Source organism: Coenobita brevimanus, chromosome 25, assembly GCF_032717465.1.
Source record: "Coenobita brevimanus isolate Jiangsu-jjx chromosome 25, ASM3271746v2, whole genome shotgun sequence".
NCBI lineage: Eukaryota > Metazoa > Arthropoda > Malacostraca > Decapoda > Coenobitidae > Coenobita > Coenobita brevimanus.
In genome coordinates, this window is record NC_136978.1 from 3,539,921 (window position 1) to 3,556,731 (window position 16,811).

The 16,811-nt window shown below is 40.2% G+C and overlaps 1 protein-coding gene and 1 non-coding gene across 2 annotated transcripts in view; one reads left to right on the forward strand and one right to left on the reverse strand.

Moving 5' to 3' along the window:
- Positions 1 to 2,373: 2,373 nt before the first annotated feature.
- LOC145393672 (uncharacterized) overlaps positions 2,374 to 16,811 on the reverse strand; it is a 77,031-nt gene continuing 62,593 nt past the window's right edge. Inside the window, exons 25-32 of the mRNA XM_080267722.1 lie at positions 15,114 to 15,291; positions 14,073 to 14,154; positions 13,289 to 13,459; positions 12,024 to 12,209; positions 10,322 to 10,499; positions 9,264 to 9,378; positions 3,289 to 3,631; positions 2,374 to 3,131 (exon numbers count right to left, since the gene is read on the reverse strand). Coding sequence (XP_080123848.1) covers positions 2,374 to 3,131; positions 3,289 to 3,631; positions 9,264 to 9,378; positions 10,322 to 10,499; positions 12,024 to 12,209; positions 13,289 to 13,459; positions 14,073 to 14,154; positions 15,114 to 15,291 — 2,011 coding nt within the window. The remainder of the gene's footprint in view (positions 3,132 to 3,288; positions 3,632 to 9,263; positions 9,379 to 10,321; positions 10,500 to 12,023; positions 12,210 to 13,288; positions 13,460 to 14,072; positions 14,155 to 15,113; positions 15,292 to 16,811) is intronic.
- LOC145393912 (5S ribosomal RNA) lies at positions 7,507 to 7,625 on the forward strand. The gene has a single exon (XR_013896265.1). It is a non-coding gene; the product is annotated as a 5S ribosomal RNA (ribosomal RNA).

The window sequence follows — 16,811 nt, forward strand, 5'->3', positions numbered from 1 at the left end:
CAGTTTTATTTATATAATATGCTTTACTTAAGAAGATTATCAAAATGTAATCTTTTTAAAACAAAATGACATTTATATGCTATGTACAAATCTTCCATCCTCTTCATAAACTAAAAGAAAGATTTACACTGGTATCATACAATGAATGGCAGTGAGCAGATTTCTGACTTAAATCTAACAAAAGGCTGACTTAGAATCCTTATAAAGAATAATAAAGCACTTATCCAATATATCATAACTGAATTATTTTTATAATGAAAAACTTGATTTACAGTTCAATAATTACAACAGTAAGTGCAGAGTAAAAAGAGAGTGCACTCTGTCTGCCTGTACATTATGGTATTACTTTTACTAATGGTGCCAGAAAGTAATTAGGTGGTATAAGGGAAAACATCAGCTCCGTAGATTAATTACCAGACAAAAACTAAGGATGACTCACAAATGGCTGCCTATGGTGGCTTACACTCATTCTGTCCATCACCCACTGTTAATAAATATGGATGGATGAACAAGTATCTGGTAAGGCTATAAAAAAAAAAAAAAAAAAAAAAAAAGGCTCTTACAGAAAACAAACCATTAAGGGGTAACTATAATAATTTTTTTATTTTTTTATAACTTTAAAACCAAAAAATTTCAAAGGAAAACTGGGGCCTAGGGAGTGTTCCTGCACCCTGCAAAGTTTCGTCAAAATTGGTCCACGCATCTGGTAGGAGCAGCTGGACAAACCCTTATACAGACAGACAACAGTCCATTGCAGTATTACACACAACTAACTTTCAAGACATGTTTCAGCGTATAACTGTAGAGGAAGCCAAGTCAGTACAGAAAATGTTAGTCATGATTCTACAGCTAGTAGTTATGACAGCATTCACTACCAAGTGTTTCTGTTTTTCAGTAGTGTTGTAATAGTGCATTGCCAAGTTCTTCAGCTTTTTGGTCTAGGTCTAGCCAGGGGGAAGTACAATATTGTATTATATTGAAAAGTATTGGTACCAAACTTGCCATTTCTCCTTTATTCAGAAGCTGCCAAGAATGCTGTATTCAGTGTCTGTCTATATTATGATGGGAATAATATTTACTGCTTTAAAGACAGCCTTTGTGCTTCATGAATGTGTACAGTACAAACATGTACTGTTACAATTTCATTCCCAGTAAATTAATTACTGGTATATTGTGCATCAAGCCTGTAAAGAGTAATTTGCCACTGAAGGTGAAAAATTGCCATTTACATGCTGTACATTTCATATGCTAGTTTACCAGCCTTCTGACATGAAAACACAAGCTTGCTACAATACATTTTCCCACTCTACAGGAATGCAGCTTCTTGCAATCCTCCACCCTTCTGAGTACACCAACAATATATAATTTCATTTTATATAAAATAATACATACAATTAAATACATACCAGTATATAATTATATATAAAATTTTACACAGATGAATCCCACTAATACATGAGATAAGAAGACTCTGGATGTAGAAACAGGAGAGCTAAAAATTGGAAGAACTGTAAATTTATGGCTACTGTGGTCATTTGTTAAACAAGTCCCACATGCATTCATTCATCACCACAACCTTGAAAATTCTCTGGCAATGAGTGAATAGATGTGTGGCCTGCTTCTGTTAGATATACTACTGACTTGTTCTACTTTTTCCTACTGTATCTGGATGGCCTATCTCAATGGACACACTACAGATCATTCTACTTTTTTGTATTCTCATACCTGGCTCCTATCCACACCATTTGATTAATGGGAAATGGGGTAAGGATCAATATACATATTGTTTACACATATATGTATACACACTGGGTGATCATAAAGTTTGGTAACACAGGATTTTTTTTTTTTTTTTTTTATGTATGAATTGAGATATCTCACACATTAACCAAATCCTGATCAAGATGGGGCACATTTTGTGTAAAAAAGAATGCTTGTTTGCAGACTTTGTGACCACCATATATATATATATATATATATATATATATATATATATATATATATATATATATATATACAGTATATATATATAAATTATATATATATATATATATATATATATATATATATATATATATATATATATATATATATATATATATATATATATATATATATATATATATATATATATATGAGAGAGAGAGAGACTATCTTCTACGAAATATCGAAATATTTTGGCAGTGATGATCTAGGACTTAACTTTTTTTTTTTTTTTTTTGCAAGGATAAGCCCAGTACATTGTTTTTTTTTTTATTTTTTTTTTTTTTTTTTTTTTTTTTTGACAAACTGAATGCTGCAGTGACTAACCTCCAAAGAAGTTGAAATAGGAATAATCATCCTCATCTTGCCTAATCTCTGGTGGAGGAGTTGCTATGGTAGGGTATACTTCATCACCATCACTGCTGCCACCTGTATCACCTCCAAATCCACCTCTGCCTCCATCATATCCACCTTCAGCCCCACCATATCCATCTCTGCCTCCATCGTATCCACCTTCACCTCCACTATATCCACCTCTGCCTTCGTCATATCCACCTCTGCTTCCATCATATCCACCTCTGCCTCCATCGTATCCACCTTCACCTCCACCATATCCACCTCTGCCTCCATCGTATCCACCTTCACCTCCACCATATCCACCTCTGCCTCCATCGTATCCACCTTCACCTCCACCATATCCACCTCTGCCTTCGTCGTATCCATCTCTGCTTCCATCGTATCCATCTCTGCCTCCATCGTATCCACCTTCACCTCCACCATATCCACCTCTGCCTCCATCGTATCCACCTTCACCTCCACCATATCCACCTCTGCCTTCGTCGTATCCATCTCTGCTTCCATCGTATCCATCTCTGCCTCCATCGTATCCACCTTCACCTCCACCATATCCACCTCTGCCTTCGTCGTATCCACCTCTGCTTCCATCATATCCATCTCTGCCTCCATCGTATCCACCTTCACCTCCACCATATCCACCTCTCCCTTCGTCGGATCCACCTCTGCTTCCATCATATCCACCTCTGCCTTCGTCGTATCCACCTCTGCTTCCATCATATCCACCTCTGCCTCCATCGTATCCACCCTCACCTCCACCATATCCACCTTCACCTCCACCAAATCCACCGATGCTACCACCACCAAATCCACCACCACCACCACCAAATCCAGCTCCACCATCACCACCATCAAATCCACCTCCACCACCACCAAATCCACCACCACCACCTCCAAAGCCACCTCCACCACCACCACCACCAAATCCACCTCCTCCACCACCAAATCCACCTCCACCACCACCAAATCCACCTCCACCACCACCAAATCCACCACCACCACCACCAAATCCACCTCCACCACCACCAAATCCACCACTGGTTCTCCTCTTCATACACGTGGTACAGCGACTGACTCTAGATTTGAGGTCACCTGCCTTCAGTGTCTGCTGACGAGGCTTACGGAATTGGTTCTCAATCTCAATAGTTGCTAACCAGTAAGAGAAAGCAGAAGGGAAGAGGTTGCAGCGGCCTTGTCCAGTACACTCAATGAAAGGATTGGGTCGGAAGTCTTCCAGGCACGACCCAGGGGAGATGAGGGACTGGCCTGAACCCTCAGCTCCAGAATCAGTGTGCTATAAGAAAGAAGAAAAAAAAAATTAATCCTTTCTGTAATAATCATGTTAGCTACATCAGACAAATAAGAAATACATTTAGGAGTATCCTACCCTGTATACACATGTACAGTTAAGTGTTTCATTCTTACACTAAGTCAACCTTATTCTCTTAATGGCTACTATCAAATTTGCAAAATCTCCAACAGCCACACTTTCAAGTCTCTTTACTCAGGATTCCTGTTTGGTATGGGAATTATAGTACTGTACGGCATAAGCAAAAGGCACAACTAATTCCTGTATTTCTCAATCCATTTGAAGCAATGTTTTAAACTTCTGCTGGATCTCTAATATACACATCGCAACCCACAAAAATTATCCTTAAACCCTGGGAAAATCTACTATTTTTGCTCATCCTTAAGTTATCTTTTTTTAATAGAAGTTGTAATGTAAAAAAAAATTAGAATATATTCAACTATAGCAAAACTGACGAAGTCTGCAATGATCTCACTCACTATTAACAAGCACCATAGCATCATCAGCAAACACTAGGTTTAAGGGGATGAAGCCAATTGCTGTTGTAGCCATAGGCTCACCTGCATGGGAACCCAGTGAATTGAAGGCTGAAGCTGCCTCATTCCTACAGCACACCATCCTTCTTTCAGGGGATAGGAGGGAGCCAAGGGATGTTTGTGTAACCAGCAAGCTCCATCCACTTGGTTATAATGGTGTCACCACATGAAGGTGTCCCTTTCCCGAGTATGGCAGATACCAGTTATAGGCAGTGAAACGGTACAGTGGTACAAGATAACTGAAGGGGGTATGTTTTTGTTATTTTATTACTAGAAGCAGGCATCAGCTTACAGTATATGTATCCACTCTACACTCTCAGCAGTGGTTGACAACAGGACTTGAACCAACCCCTGAGCATCCCCAAATGTGGGGCCACTGCCAAATTAAGTCACTCAGTTGCTTTACAGATTATTTGAATATAGGTGTCCCATCCCCCACAATGCATCATCAGTATCACTCCCCTTTCCATGGCTCTTGTTTTGATGCCTCCAATACAGTTATCTTCATCAACAGCAGTAACAGTAGCAGCAGCAGTACAGCATAGTAAGTGTACCTCTCTCAACAACCATCACTTCACACTTATTCACATTTACTTTACATCATATGATGCACAAAACTCTTAACCAGATTACAAAAACCCTGTTCACTATAAATAAATAGCACAGTATCATCACACATTTTTTAGATTTGATATACTTCATCCTTCACCCATTCATGACCAACTCCAACTCTTTTTCCATAAGTATTTACATGTGGCCTTTCATAACCCCATGCATATAGGTACAGTATTGAACAACCATGGGGACACAACACACCATTACCTTACACAAACATTGATGCTAAACCATTCACAACATCCATCAACACTTAGACATACTTCACTATCATCAAAAAGAATGAATTACATCAGTCACCTTTCATTCATTATGAAGATGCAATCATAGCATGTTTCCACTCCAATAACCCATGGATTGTGTAATTACTTTTTTTTATCCCACTCTGTGGTGTGCAAAAACAGAAGGAATTTTTTTTTTTTTTTTTAGTTTTTGTTTATTATAAACTTGAAGATAAACATCCAGGGCATCATCTGGTGAAAAGAAAAAGTATCTCTCTCCATCTTTGCGTACGAGAGTAGTGAAAAAAAAAAAAATTGTTTTTGTTTATTATAAAATTGAAGATAAACATCCAGGGCATCATCTGGTGAAAAGAAAAAAATTTATCTCTCTCCGTCTTTGCGTAGCGCCATGCACAAGTTTGCATATGGGTCGAGTTGTTTACGGTAATGCACGGCCAGCACAGCCTGAGCTGTAGCTCGCAACAGGACGCTACCCAGTCCAAGCTGTGGCTCACACTCCACGGGTTAAAACAGCTGTAATCATCCGGGACTCCTGATATATTCTCTACTAAATTGCATCATCCCTGTATCTACCTATACCTCATCAAATCTTGTGACCTTCCCACTCTTCAACCTCTTAACAGCATTCTTCACTTCTACTAGTCACAATGATAGGCACTACATTCCTATTTTATGCACCACCAACACCAACCACTTTAGCCCCCATCAGCTGGGTAACATCTATATTCGTCACAGTCTGGCTTCCACGGGGCCATCGGGTAACAGCTATACACGCAAGTGTCTTCCGGCCACCTTTTGAACCAGAAGCCATTTCATCTCGCAGCCAAAGGGTAGGGAGGGAGTCCCTCTATACCACACAGGCAAGAGTCAGTCTGTCCTTTACTTTTGCCAGGTGACAACGCTTTCTTCGATTCCTCATTGTATGGTTCCGTTTGCACCGCCTGTAGCCAACTGTATCATCATCCCTGCCAAGTCACTTTCCAAGGATACTAGCAAAGGGCTCAGTGATAGTGCTGTAAGGCATGCCTTGGATGCAACAGTGTCTAGTTTATCTAGTAGTGAAAGTTATCACACTGAAAGCAAAGCCATAGTTGGCGCTGCGGGCAGACACACAAACAAGTCCTCCTCTCACGCTGGTCTCGCACCAAAAATTAGTTCTCTTCCTCACATCATTACTCATCAAAGCATGGGCCTACAGACATGGGGATGTTTTCATTCCCAAAAGAAAGAGTTGATAAGTAAAATGGTTGTTCATTCGTTTCCCTAAGTGCTATTCAGTACTTTCCTATCTATCTATCTATTGCCAGATGCCATAATCCCGTACGGGGTGGCCATTTGACTCTGAGTTATTTGTTTTACAGGGAGGAGCACTAACCCTCCACCAACCCACTTGACACGTAGGGAGCACGTATGGGTTGGTTATATGGTTACCACCCAGCACTGTAAATGGTTTCTTGGCTTACAGGAAACCATTTGGCTTGTCACTCAATGTAAAGCAGTACTTTCCAAGATACAATATTAAGGTTTGAAAATAAGCAATTTTCAGCGGTTTCCAAGACATTGCCTGTAGTGAGGTGATGACTGTGTTAAATACTGCCTGGCATGTGGGGGTCAACCTCTTAACAACATTATTCACTTCCACCTTTCACAGTTTCTAGCACATTCTCTCTTTGTGCATCACCAACACCATTCACGATTACCACCAATCTGCAATAGTTATTCCCATTCATTATTTTTCAGAATCAGATGCTCTTTATTTTTCAACCAATTATTACCATGGACCACTTATTATTTCATGACGTCCAATATGGTGTTTACTTATCCTCTTCAAATGTCATTCCTATTCATCAAAGCTTTGTATATTTCTTCCAATTTTTTTCGTACTTACTGCTTCCATCACTTACAACTTATTGACCTCTGCAGGTTTAGTGCATGAATTCCTGAATACAGTATTCCATACCATGTATAGTTTGGGTTCCCCAATACTTTATTACTCTAGTAAAAACGGAAAAAATCACACTGATGTAAATGTTGAACAAAATCTCCCAGTACAGTACTTGAAATTCCTTTGGTATAACGCTCACCATCCACTCACTCGCTGTAATGCTGCTCTCGGGTGACTGCCCATTCCTCTCTTCCTTTCTTCTTTCCTTCTGCCCTCTTCTGTCTTTTTTTCCTTCATTCTTTCCTCTTCCTTATGCCTATGGGTGACTTTACATTCCTCCTCTTTTGTCGTTTTCTCCTTCATTCTTTCCGCTTCCTTCTGCCTATGGGTGACACTACACTAAGCGACATGCCAAGTGGTTTCCTGTACATCAGGAAACCAATTACAGTACTATGCTGGGTGGTAGCCATATAACCAATTTATGGCACCTGGTGGTTTAGTGGGTAATTATGGCACTCCAACCGGATTGAGCCTGTGCAGGTTTATATCCAAGGGATGGCTGGAGTTTATTGCTCACATAATGCCAACTGCCATACCACGTTGAGTACACCGCTTCCCGTCCGATCAGCGAAGTTAAGCAACGTTGGGTCTGGTTAGTACTTGGATGGGTGACCGCCTGGGAACACCAGATGCTGTTGGCATCCCTACGTGTCAAGTGGGGTTGGTGGAGGATTAGTGCCCCTCCCTGTAAAACAATTAACTCTAAGCCCTTGGCCACCCCGTGTGGGATACATGGCGTCTGGCAATGAATGAATGAATGAATAATGCCACTCAGGGATGAGAGAGGCTGGTCTTCTCATCTTAAATGTCAGGACCAACTTGCCTAGCCCCGAGCTCCTACGCTCCTCATGAGGCAACACAGGATTAGATGATGATGACGATAAATATCCCCACTTATAACAGCATCTTTCAGTTGGCAAGCCACACAACAGTGAGAGAGATTGAGCAGCATGGAGAGCCACCATTAGCTGACCCAAGACCAGCGTATGCAAGCATCTATAAACAAACAAATGAGAGAATGAATGTCAGTGTCCTGGAGCAACTACCCACACCTGCTTGGCCTGGCTGTTTTCTTTCTTTGCATTACACTGATGATACTGTCTTTCCATTCCTCCAGGCACTTCAGCTTCACTTCATGGTTTATGTGGATGTACTCTGGCCTCCATAGCGAAGTTCTTGTCTCCTCTGTTTGCCCTTTCCTCTCCTTCCCCTATTTAGTTTGCTCAGAAGAAGTGTTAAAACATTTTTTCTTCTTTTTCCCTATGCTGTCTCTCTCACCCTCCAGAAATCATGCAATGTTATCTCTGCTTCTTGAGCACATACTAGCGCTCTGTTTGAGGGACAGTATAATCCAGTGGTACTCAACTGGCGGACTGGGGGCCAAATCCAGACCACGATGAGCTCTTGTGTGGACCGCAGGACACTAGCTGCTAGTGGAATGGGTGGTTACTTCTAGAATAAATGTACATTGTGATTTTTTTTTTTTAAAGAAATGATTTCTGTAGTTTATTTTCAACACTTTTTAGACAAAAAATCCATGTAGCTTGAAGTAAATTGTAATGTGTGTTCTTATATGTTTCTAATTACCACATTCTGAATTCAGACTTTCATCCGGAGCCTTGCTACGTAGGAAACTGTGTGTCTGGACCTTCACACATAGTAGTTGAGTATCCCTGGTATAATCTGTCACGTCAGGTCAGGTACTGATCTGCTACTGGTACCATGCAATCCAGTACTGCTTGTTTCGTGTGCGGACTGTCAGTGACTAAGTGGGCATCCCCCCTGGTTTGCCAAGTGAGGGGAGTGACTAGAGATTCAGCAAGACAGCACACAAGATCTATCAAGGGAAGTATCAGCTGCTTAGCTCAATGGCCATCTAGTGGCCTCAGCTGAGGTGAAGCCAAGGCTTAACCATGCAAATGACTACTGTATATGGCCAACATCACAACACATGGCATTAATGTTTTCCTTCTGCTGTGCTTTTTCTTGTTTCTGATTCTTACCCACCCCACTTTCTGGGGAATGCTGTTGCTGTTGCCTCACTCATATTTACCAATATAAATTTACATCTGACTAAAGCTATTACCTACAATAAAACTGTAATATTTCATCACATAATCAATAAAGAAATACGGATACAAATGATACAGTTTTCTGAATACAGTAACTGGAGTTCAACCCTTTCTTTCAGATTTTTTCTTTAATGTCAAACAGTTTATTCAGCTTAGGAAAGACCTCTCTGACTAATGGGGATAGCTACAAAAATAAAATTTCCTTACCATGATGAAAGAATAACCAATCCAGACTGCCTCCCATCCATCCGGACAGTCTGGGATTTCCAATGTCTGGCTGTGAATGGAGATAAGTAGTGAAGGTGCTTCGCAAACAGCACACCTGTGGAAGTTAATCATCGGCTGTAAACTTCGTCCTTTATAAGTCTCACATTGGTCATAAAACAATATTGTATGACTTTGGTACCAATTGTCCTGTATACCTCCCTCACCATATTTGCTGCTGACTGAGAAATTTGTAATCAGCAGAATGAACATCTGATAAGTGTATGTGACATGCATATACAAAGAAATATACAAATATAATGTGCAGATAGATGGACTTCAGAGGCAGAGGCACAAATGGTAAATAAGGGAATAAGTTAAGGTGGGTATGGAAGCCGAGGAAGCTATGGAAATGAAAGGGATCAAAGTTGACAGATAAAGTATAAAAAAAAAAAAAAAAAGTGAGACCACGGCAGTCAAAGGAGTGACCACTCCATACGTGCAAGTGAAGTGCACTGGAAAAATAAATGAAAAAATCCTATGGAAGAAATGGCACTCCTCAGAAACAAAAGACCAGAGTATTATTGCTTATAATTAAATAAATAAAATATGTGCAGACAGCTTTGTCAAGTGGAGAAACCAGGACATCAAAGCCTTCGATAGTCTAATGTGCTTATGATGACCCGATTACAGACTGATACCTGGAAACAGGGCCCGTTTGTGTAAAAAAAAAGTATTACTGAAACTTGTTCTCACTTTACGATGTACGTTTCACAATCATGAACACAAACTGCTGTATGACTAAGTGATATATGGACTTAACAGCATCCATTTGTATTACGTGAATACAGTACTGCTTATTATCCCATCATTCTTTCTGCTGTTTAACTGGATTTCTTGGCATATCATATCCCATCTCGTCAATAAAGCATAATACTGGCAACTTCCTTACATGGTCTGCATTGCCAAATGCTGCTGAGTGCTGACTTTTGGTAGAACCAAATACTGCAAGATTCTAAATGATTCTGTGGAGTTAAAAAACTTATCTGCTTCATACTTACTTTGATATATATTTTTCTATATCTCTCCCGGTAATAGGTGTCATCATCATGGGCATGGGTTCAGTGGTGGAGAGCCAGTAAGAGTAGTCGTTGCGCTGGGAGAAGTCACAAACATTGTTCAAATTGCAGAACAAATACGGCATTGTACTAAACTTTCTCAAGCAGCTTCCTGGAGCACCTGAAATTAAAAAGAAGACATAATATATTTCTATTTCTCACAACATTCATTGCAAGCTTGTATGTTTGTGTTGGGGAGGAGATTAAAAAAAAATAAAGGGGGGGAGGGGGAAGGGAGGGAGTGGAAGGGATAAGACAGAACTGGTGGGAATAGCAGTGCACTGTGAGGAAGGTTGGAGGTAATACACCCTGTGATGATGGGCATTGTAGTTTGGCTAGGCTAGGCATGGTGTTGGCTTAATTCAAAGCTTTCTCCATCCGTCCATCCATCATCCAATCCTATGTTGCCCCATGAGAAGCACAGGAACCTGGGGCTAGGCAAGTTGGTTCTGACATTTAAGATGATAACTTTTGCCAAGAACAAAAGGATAGAGGTGGGCAAAGTAAATACAGTACCATTCTCTTATGCCTAGTATCTCACAGTGCAAGTAAAAGAAGGTGTACAATGAGTGGAGACAACAGGTGGGATATATATATATATATGTACATTTTACAGTACATATATATATATATATATATATATATATATATATATATATATATATATATATGTATATATATATATATATATATATATATATATATATATATATATATATATATATATATATTTTTTTTTTTTTTTTTTATGTGTCCGACTCTGGGCATAGGCTTCATATATATATATATATATATATATATATATATATATATATATATATGGAAAAATGAAAAAAATAAATACCCTGCCCATTACATATGCTTTACCCCACAGGTAATAATCTTTACAGTTCTTTCCCAACTTACAAACTTAAGGACCAAGAGTGTGTTTGTAAACTGAAATGTCTGAAAGTCTAAATTCAATAATACCTGAGGTTAAATATATGTAAATCATTGGTTGTTGCTGGTGAATAACCCTGGTCTGTCTGGCTAAGCAGACCCACCAACCACAGGCATGCAACTGCCCCTGCAGGGCCGTCCTCTGCAGCAAACTGATGTTTTCTTGCGGTAGACAGTGCCTTGCCACAGCAAGGCACATAGAAGAGTGTGGAGATTTGATTCCCAGAGGGATGTAGCATTTGCATCCAGCCACCTAGTTAACAGTGGTAATACAGTAGGCTCCACATAAATACAAGCGGAAACTGGGATACCACTGTTGTACCAACTGATTCAAGTACATCTGATCTTCAATACCACTTCCATTTTATATTAATACATACTGTACTGTGTATAGCATTTTCTAGACGTCATTGAAAAAAATAAATGCTTAAAAAACAAAAAGAATTTGTGTTTCGCAACTTGAAATTTTGTAAGCTGAGGAGATACTACTGTATGTACGCATTATTACCATCAAAGATTATATTTAAAAAGAGAGGATATAATTACGTATTATTAATTTCACTATGCTGACTATGGATACTGAAGACAATTTAAACTGCAATTTACTATTTTGAAAAATCTAATGCTCCTGGCAAAATATCCAAGAAACTTCAAAATCTAGAAGGGTTTTGTTTATATGCTGCAACTAAATAAATGCTACACAAACCTAAATCTTGCCCATGAGCTCTGTGATTGCCCATGACATGCAGGAGAGAGTAGCCTTCCCACATCAGAGTTGTCCCAGCTGGACACTCTGGGTAGATGACTTCTTGTGAGTGTTTTGTGAAGAGGTAACCTTTAGTCTTGGGGGGTGGACCAGGGGGTGCTGGATCACCAGGAAGACCAGGTTGTCCTGTTAAAACAATAATAATATACTGTGCTGCACTGCACTGTATTTTTAAGGCTGGGAAGACATAATATACCTCATGCTGACACCTTGTCTTAAGACATTTCTTTTGATATCTCAGTCCTTTCTTATCCAATGTCAGCTTTCTCATCAATAAATTTAGCTAATCTCTTTTATCTGTTGCCAACTCTCACTAATGAATTTTCTTCTCTTTAAGCAGACAGTCTTCCATTATCAAAATTACCAGTCACCTTGCAGTTCAGTAAATTGACTTCCTCCTGTATTTTATTGCATTCTTCACTCATGTCTGTCCTTACCATCTATGTATGTTTCTGTTCATCCACTCCACAACACTACAAAACCTGGCTTCTGCTCTTTCCTCCAGAAGAACACTTCAGTATAATCGACTACTTTTTCATCATCATAATCAGCATCATCATCTAATTCTGTGTTGCCCCATGAGGAACACAGAAGCCTGGGGCTAGGCAAGTTGACCCTGACATTTATGATTGGAGTGACCATCCTCACACATGCCTGAGTGGCATTACGTGAGCAATAAACCTCATCCATCCCTTGGATGCAAACCTGCACAGGCTCAATCCGACTGGAACACCTCAATTGCCCACTAAAGCACCAGACTACTTTTTACTCAGCTTTAATTCTTTCCCCTAACTGCTCCTTTCAAAACACTCTATTTATTACTGTAACTCTAACACAGTCTTCTACACTTGTGTCTGTAGTTCATACCCAAATGTAACAGCAGGTAAAAAAAACACCTCCTCAGACATCAATATACAAGTGGTGCCTACTACTAAAGCATCTCCCTCATCAGCAGTAATGTGAACTGCCTTTCCTCTTCAGTGAAATGGCCAAACAGGTATTGCAACTGACTGCTTTTTTTTTTTTTTTTTAATGTATCCAACTCTGGGCATAGGCTTCACAGCCTGCCCTCTTACATACCATACACCTCTCTACATACTTACAATGGATGACACACAAAATGGTGCACTGTTTTGATTTCATTGTCACTGGAGCTTCAAAAATGACACAATGATTAAGATAATACCAGTAAAATGATGGCTGACCTGGTCTGCCTTGGATTCCTGGAAGTCCATCATTTGCCCGATCCCCTCTGAATCCTTTACGCCCTGCCTGTCCTGGAGGTCCTGGTCGGCCACTGTCACCAACGAAACCTTTAGCTCCCGTCACACCATCGCGACCTGGCGTACCCATAAATCCGGGATTTCCTCGACCACCTGTAAGGATAATCACTGTGAAATTTCTAAAGCAACACTGTGAAATAACTGAATACCTACACCTGTATAGCTAAGCTAGTATGGTATTTAAGATATCATAATCTTTCTTAGAGGAGTGAATCTCTCATTTAAACCTATATTCACAACACAAATGTTTAGAAAACACATCAACAGCTATACATGAGGAATTATTATACTGTATAAACATAAGATAAAAATTTCTGACAGAATACTGACTTCCGGTAAAGTCCTATAATTCATGAAGAGCATTATGTCTATTGCTAAAAAGAAAACCACAGACATCAATTCCCCCTCCCCCAACTTTCAGCTACTGCTCTTCTCTTCCTGTTTTTAGAAGTAGGCTCTCCTATTCCTGGAAATATGATGATGATGACAATGGCAAAAACAATGGTGGTATTGGTGACTGTGTTGATGATGAAAATGATGATGATGATGATGACTACAACAACAATGGTGGTATTAGTGATTGTGTTGATGGTGAAAGCAATGATGGTGATGATGATGATGATGATAGCTGCTATAATACCTGTACAGAACCATACTGGTACTTAATAAAGCCACAGGACTAAAAAGTTTGTTCTCTGTTCCCGACCTTGTGGCCCAATGTCTCCTCTGAACCCTGGGAGTCCTGCAGGTCCAGGTAGCCCATCCAGCCCATTATCACCTCGCAATCCCTGCAATAGATTAAAATGGAAATAAGGCAAATTTAGAAATTCTTGAATTTTATATACTGTACAGTTAAATCTATCCTTTGATATCTTGAAAATAATCTATATACAATATATGATTCCTTAAACATCATGAAAATAATATCTAAAAAATAAAAGGGCTTGTACAAGGTCTCACTGTACAGATCTGTATAGTTATTCTGAAGTTAGAGAAAGTATACATATAGTTTTTTTATTAACCCGTTAACTGCTCTGTACAGCCTGGGCTGTTCCGAGTGCGACTGCTCAAAACAGCCCTGGCTGCACAGGTGAATTTCAAATATAGTGCCATGGTGACCAAGGCCAACCCATGCACGCATATTTGAGCCTTCAAAACCGAAACCGAAACTGAAAGTGAAAACGAAAACCATACATTCCAATAGGGAATCAGACACTTCAATGTTCATCCGCGACTTTACCAAGGTAAATATTGAGCTAATATTTCGTTACTATATACTCTGGCATGTGTTCTCTCAATTCCTAAGACAAAATTTGGCCTTTGGGAAATTTCATTTTTACCCCTATATCTGCACACCACAGACACCTCCAAAAAAACACCATGCGCAGTTAACAGGTTAATCCCTCAATCATGAACTCAAACCATCTCCCACTAGACTTTTAAAGGATAACTGACTGCAGTAGTAGTAACAGCTGCTGTACACTAGTTCATCTGAATAAGAACCCAGGAACCCAGTGGACTGCAGGCTGAAGCTGCCAATCCTCTGCAGTCCACTATCCTCTTTTCAGAGGACAGGGAGGGAGCTGCAGAATTTTATCATAACCAGTCGACAAAAATGCATAGATATATCTGTGCCAATGTGTGAAAGCATCTCTTTCCAGTAATGTACTGACTGTATACAGATAAATAACAGTTGCTATTGTTGTAAAGCGGCTACGCAAAGAAATAAATACCTGGATTTCATTACCTTAATGCCTGGAATTCCTGGTAGTCCAGGCCTGCCTGGTAGTCCCTGATCTCCTATGTCACCTGCAGATCCCGGTAACCCTGGGAAACCTGGATTGCCGGAATCCCCTGGAACACCCTTTGGTCCTGGGGGGCGCGGATAACCCGGGGGCCCTGGATCCCCTGGCAAGCCCTTGGGTCTGAACAATACAGGTGGTCCCCTTTATACAGATCATCCACCCACAACCATCAACCCTAACCCTTTCCCTTATCCCCACTGCCTCATTCCCCTGCATCTCCCCCCTGCCCTCTGCCCTGCACCCCACTTCCCACCACCTCCCCACAGTCTTCCACCACCTCAACACATTCCATACCGCTACCATCACCACAGCATACCGAACTTCAGACCTCTGCACTGACTAAACTACGGGACATATCAACATAAAAATTTATACCGGTACTGTATTTCATCACATCCTCTTGCAGCCGGCAAGAGAAAAATTGAATTTCAATAAACGTTTTTCCTGTGAACAGGCTGTACATCATATTTTCCCTCTCCTGCAGTTTGAGCATTTAGTAATGGCTGAGGGCCCTTTTTGAGGGGTTTCATTATTTGCAGACATTCACAAGCTATACATGCATGTGTTCACTGATACTCACAACAATGATGGATGACTATTTTGTATTTTATTCTTGCTACTGACAGACATTTTACCTCAGCCATGACTTTTCAAACTGGAGGAGTAAGATGTAACCTTTAATAACTCCAGCACCATGTGAGTGCTCTCCTAAGCTAAATAAAATAGTCTTAGGGTGGCAAGAATGAACTAAACGAACAGGTCACCAGATGGCAAGGATAAATATTATATCACTGATAAAGACATACAGTATATATACCAGTACTGTATATGTCAGTTTAAAAAATCTTCCACCCTTGTGCTGACACTTTTCTAGTTATATATAAAATTGGCTAGGACTCATGAACAGTACCTGATAACTGCATCAAGAATGTAAATTAAATTGTAACTCTCTATCTATCTCAATATTGCCAGATGCTTTAATTTTGTAAGGGCTGGCCACAAACAAATCGCCTCCATGACACACTGTCCCCTGCCATTTCACCTGTCTGCTCCCAGCTCACACACCCCTCTCTCATATACCTCTCCACTCCATCCCTCCACCTCATCCTTAGCCTCCCCCTCCCTCTCCCCCCTCCACCTCACTCACATACACTCTCCTTGTCAGTCTCTCGCTCTCCATCCTTTCCACATGGCCAAACCACCTCAGTGTGTTTCTCCTAATGCTTCCTATCACATCCATATCCACACCTCAATGCTCCTTCACTTTCTCATTTCAGTCTGTCTCTCCATGTGACTCCACATGTTTCTCTCAAATAACTCAATTCCACTGCCCTCACTCTTGACTTGTGTCCTTCCAACAAGGTCCAAGCTTCACTTCCATACACTGGAGTTGGTATCACAACACTGTCATGCAGGAACTTTTTCGCTTCCATGCTCTCTTCCCTGATCCTAATCACTGCTTTCAATGAACCAGCAACCTTTCTTCCTTGTTGTACCTTTTCAAGCACTTCACCCTCTAAACCTCCATCCTTGCTCATCACACTACCCAAGTACTTAAATGCACTCACACTTTCCATTTCCTCCTCATCCAACCTCACTGTACATTCAGTGACTTCATTTCTCTCAAAGACCATAACTTT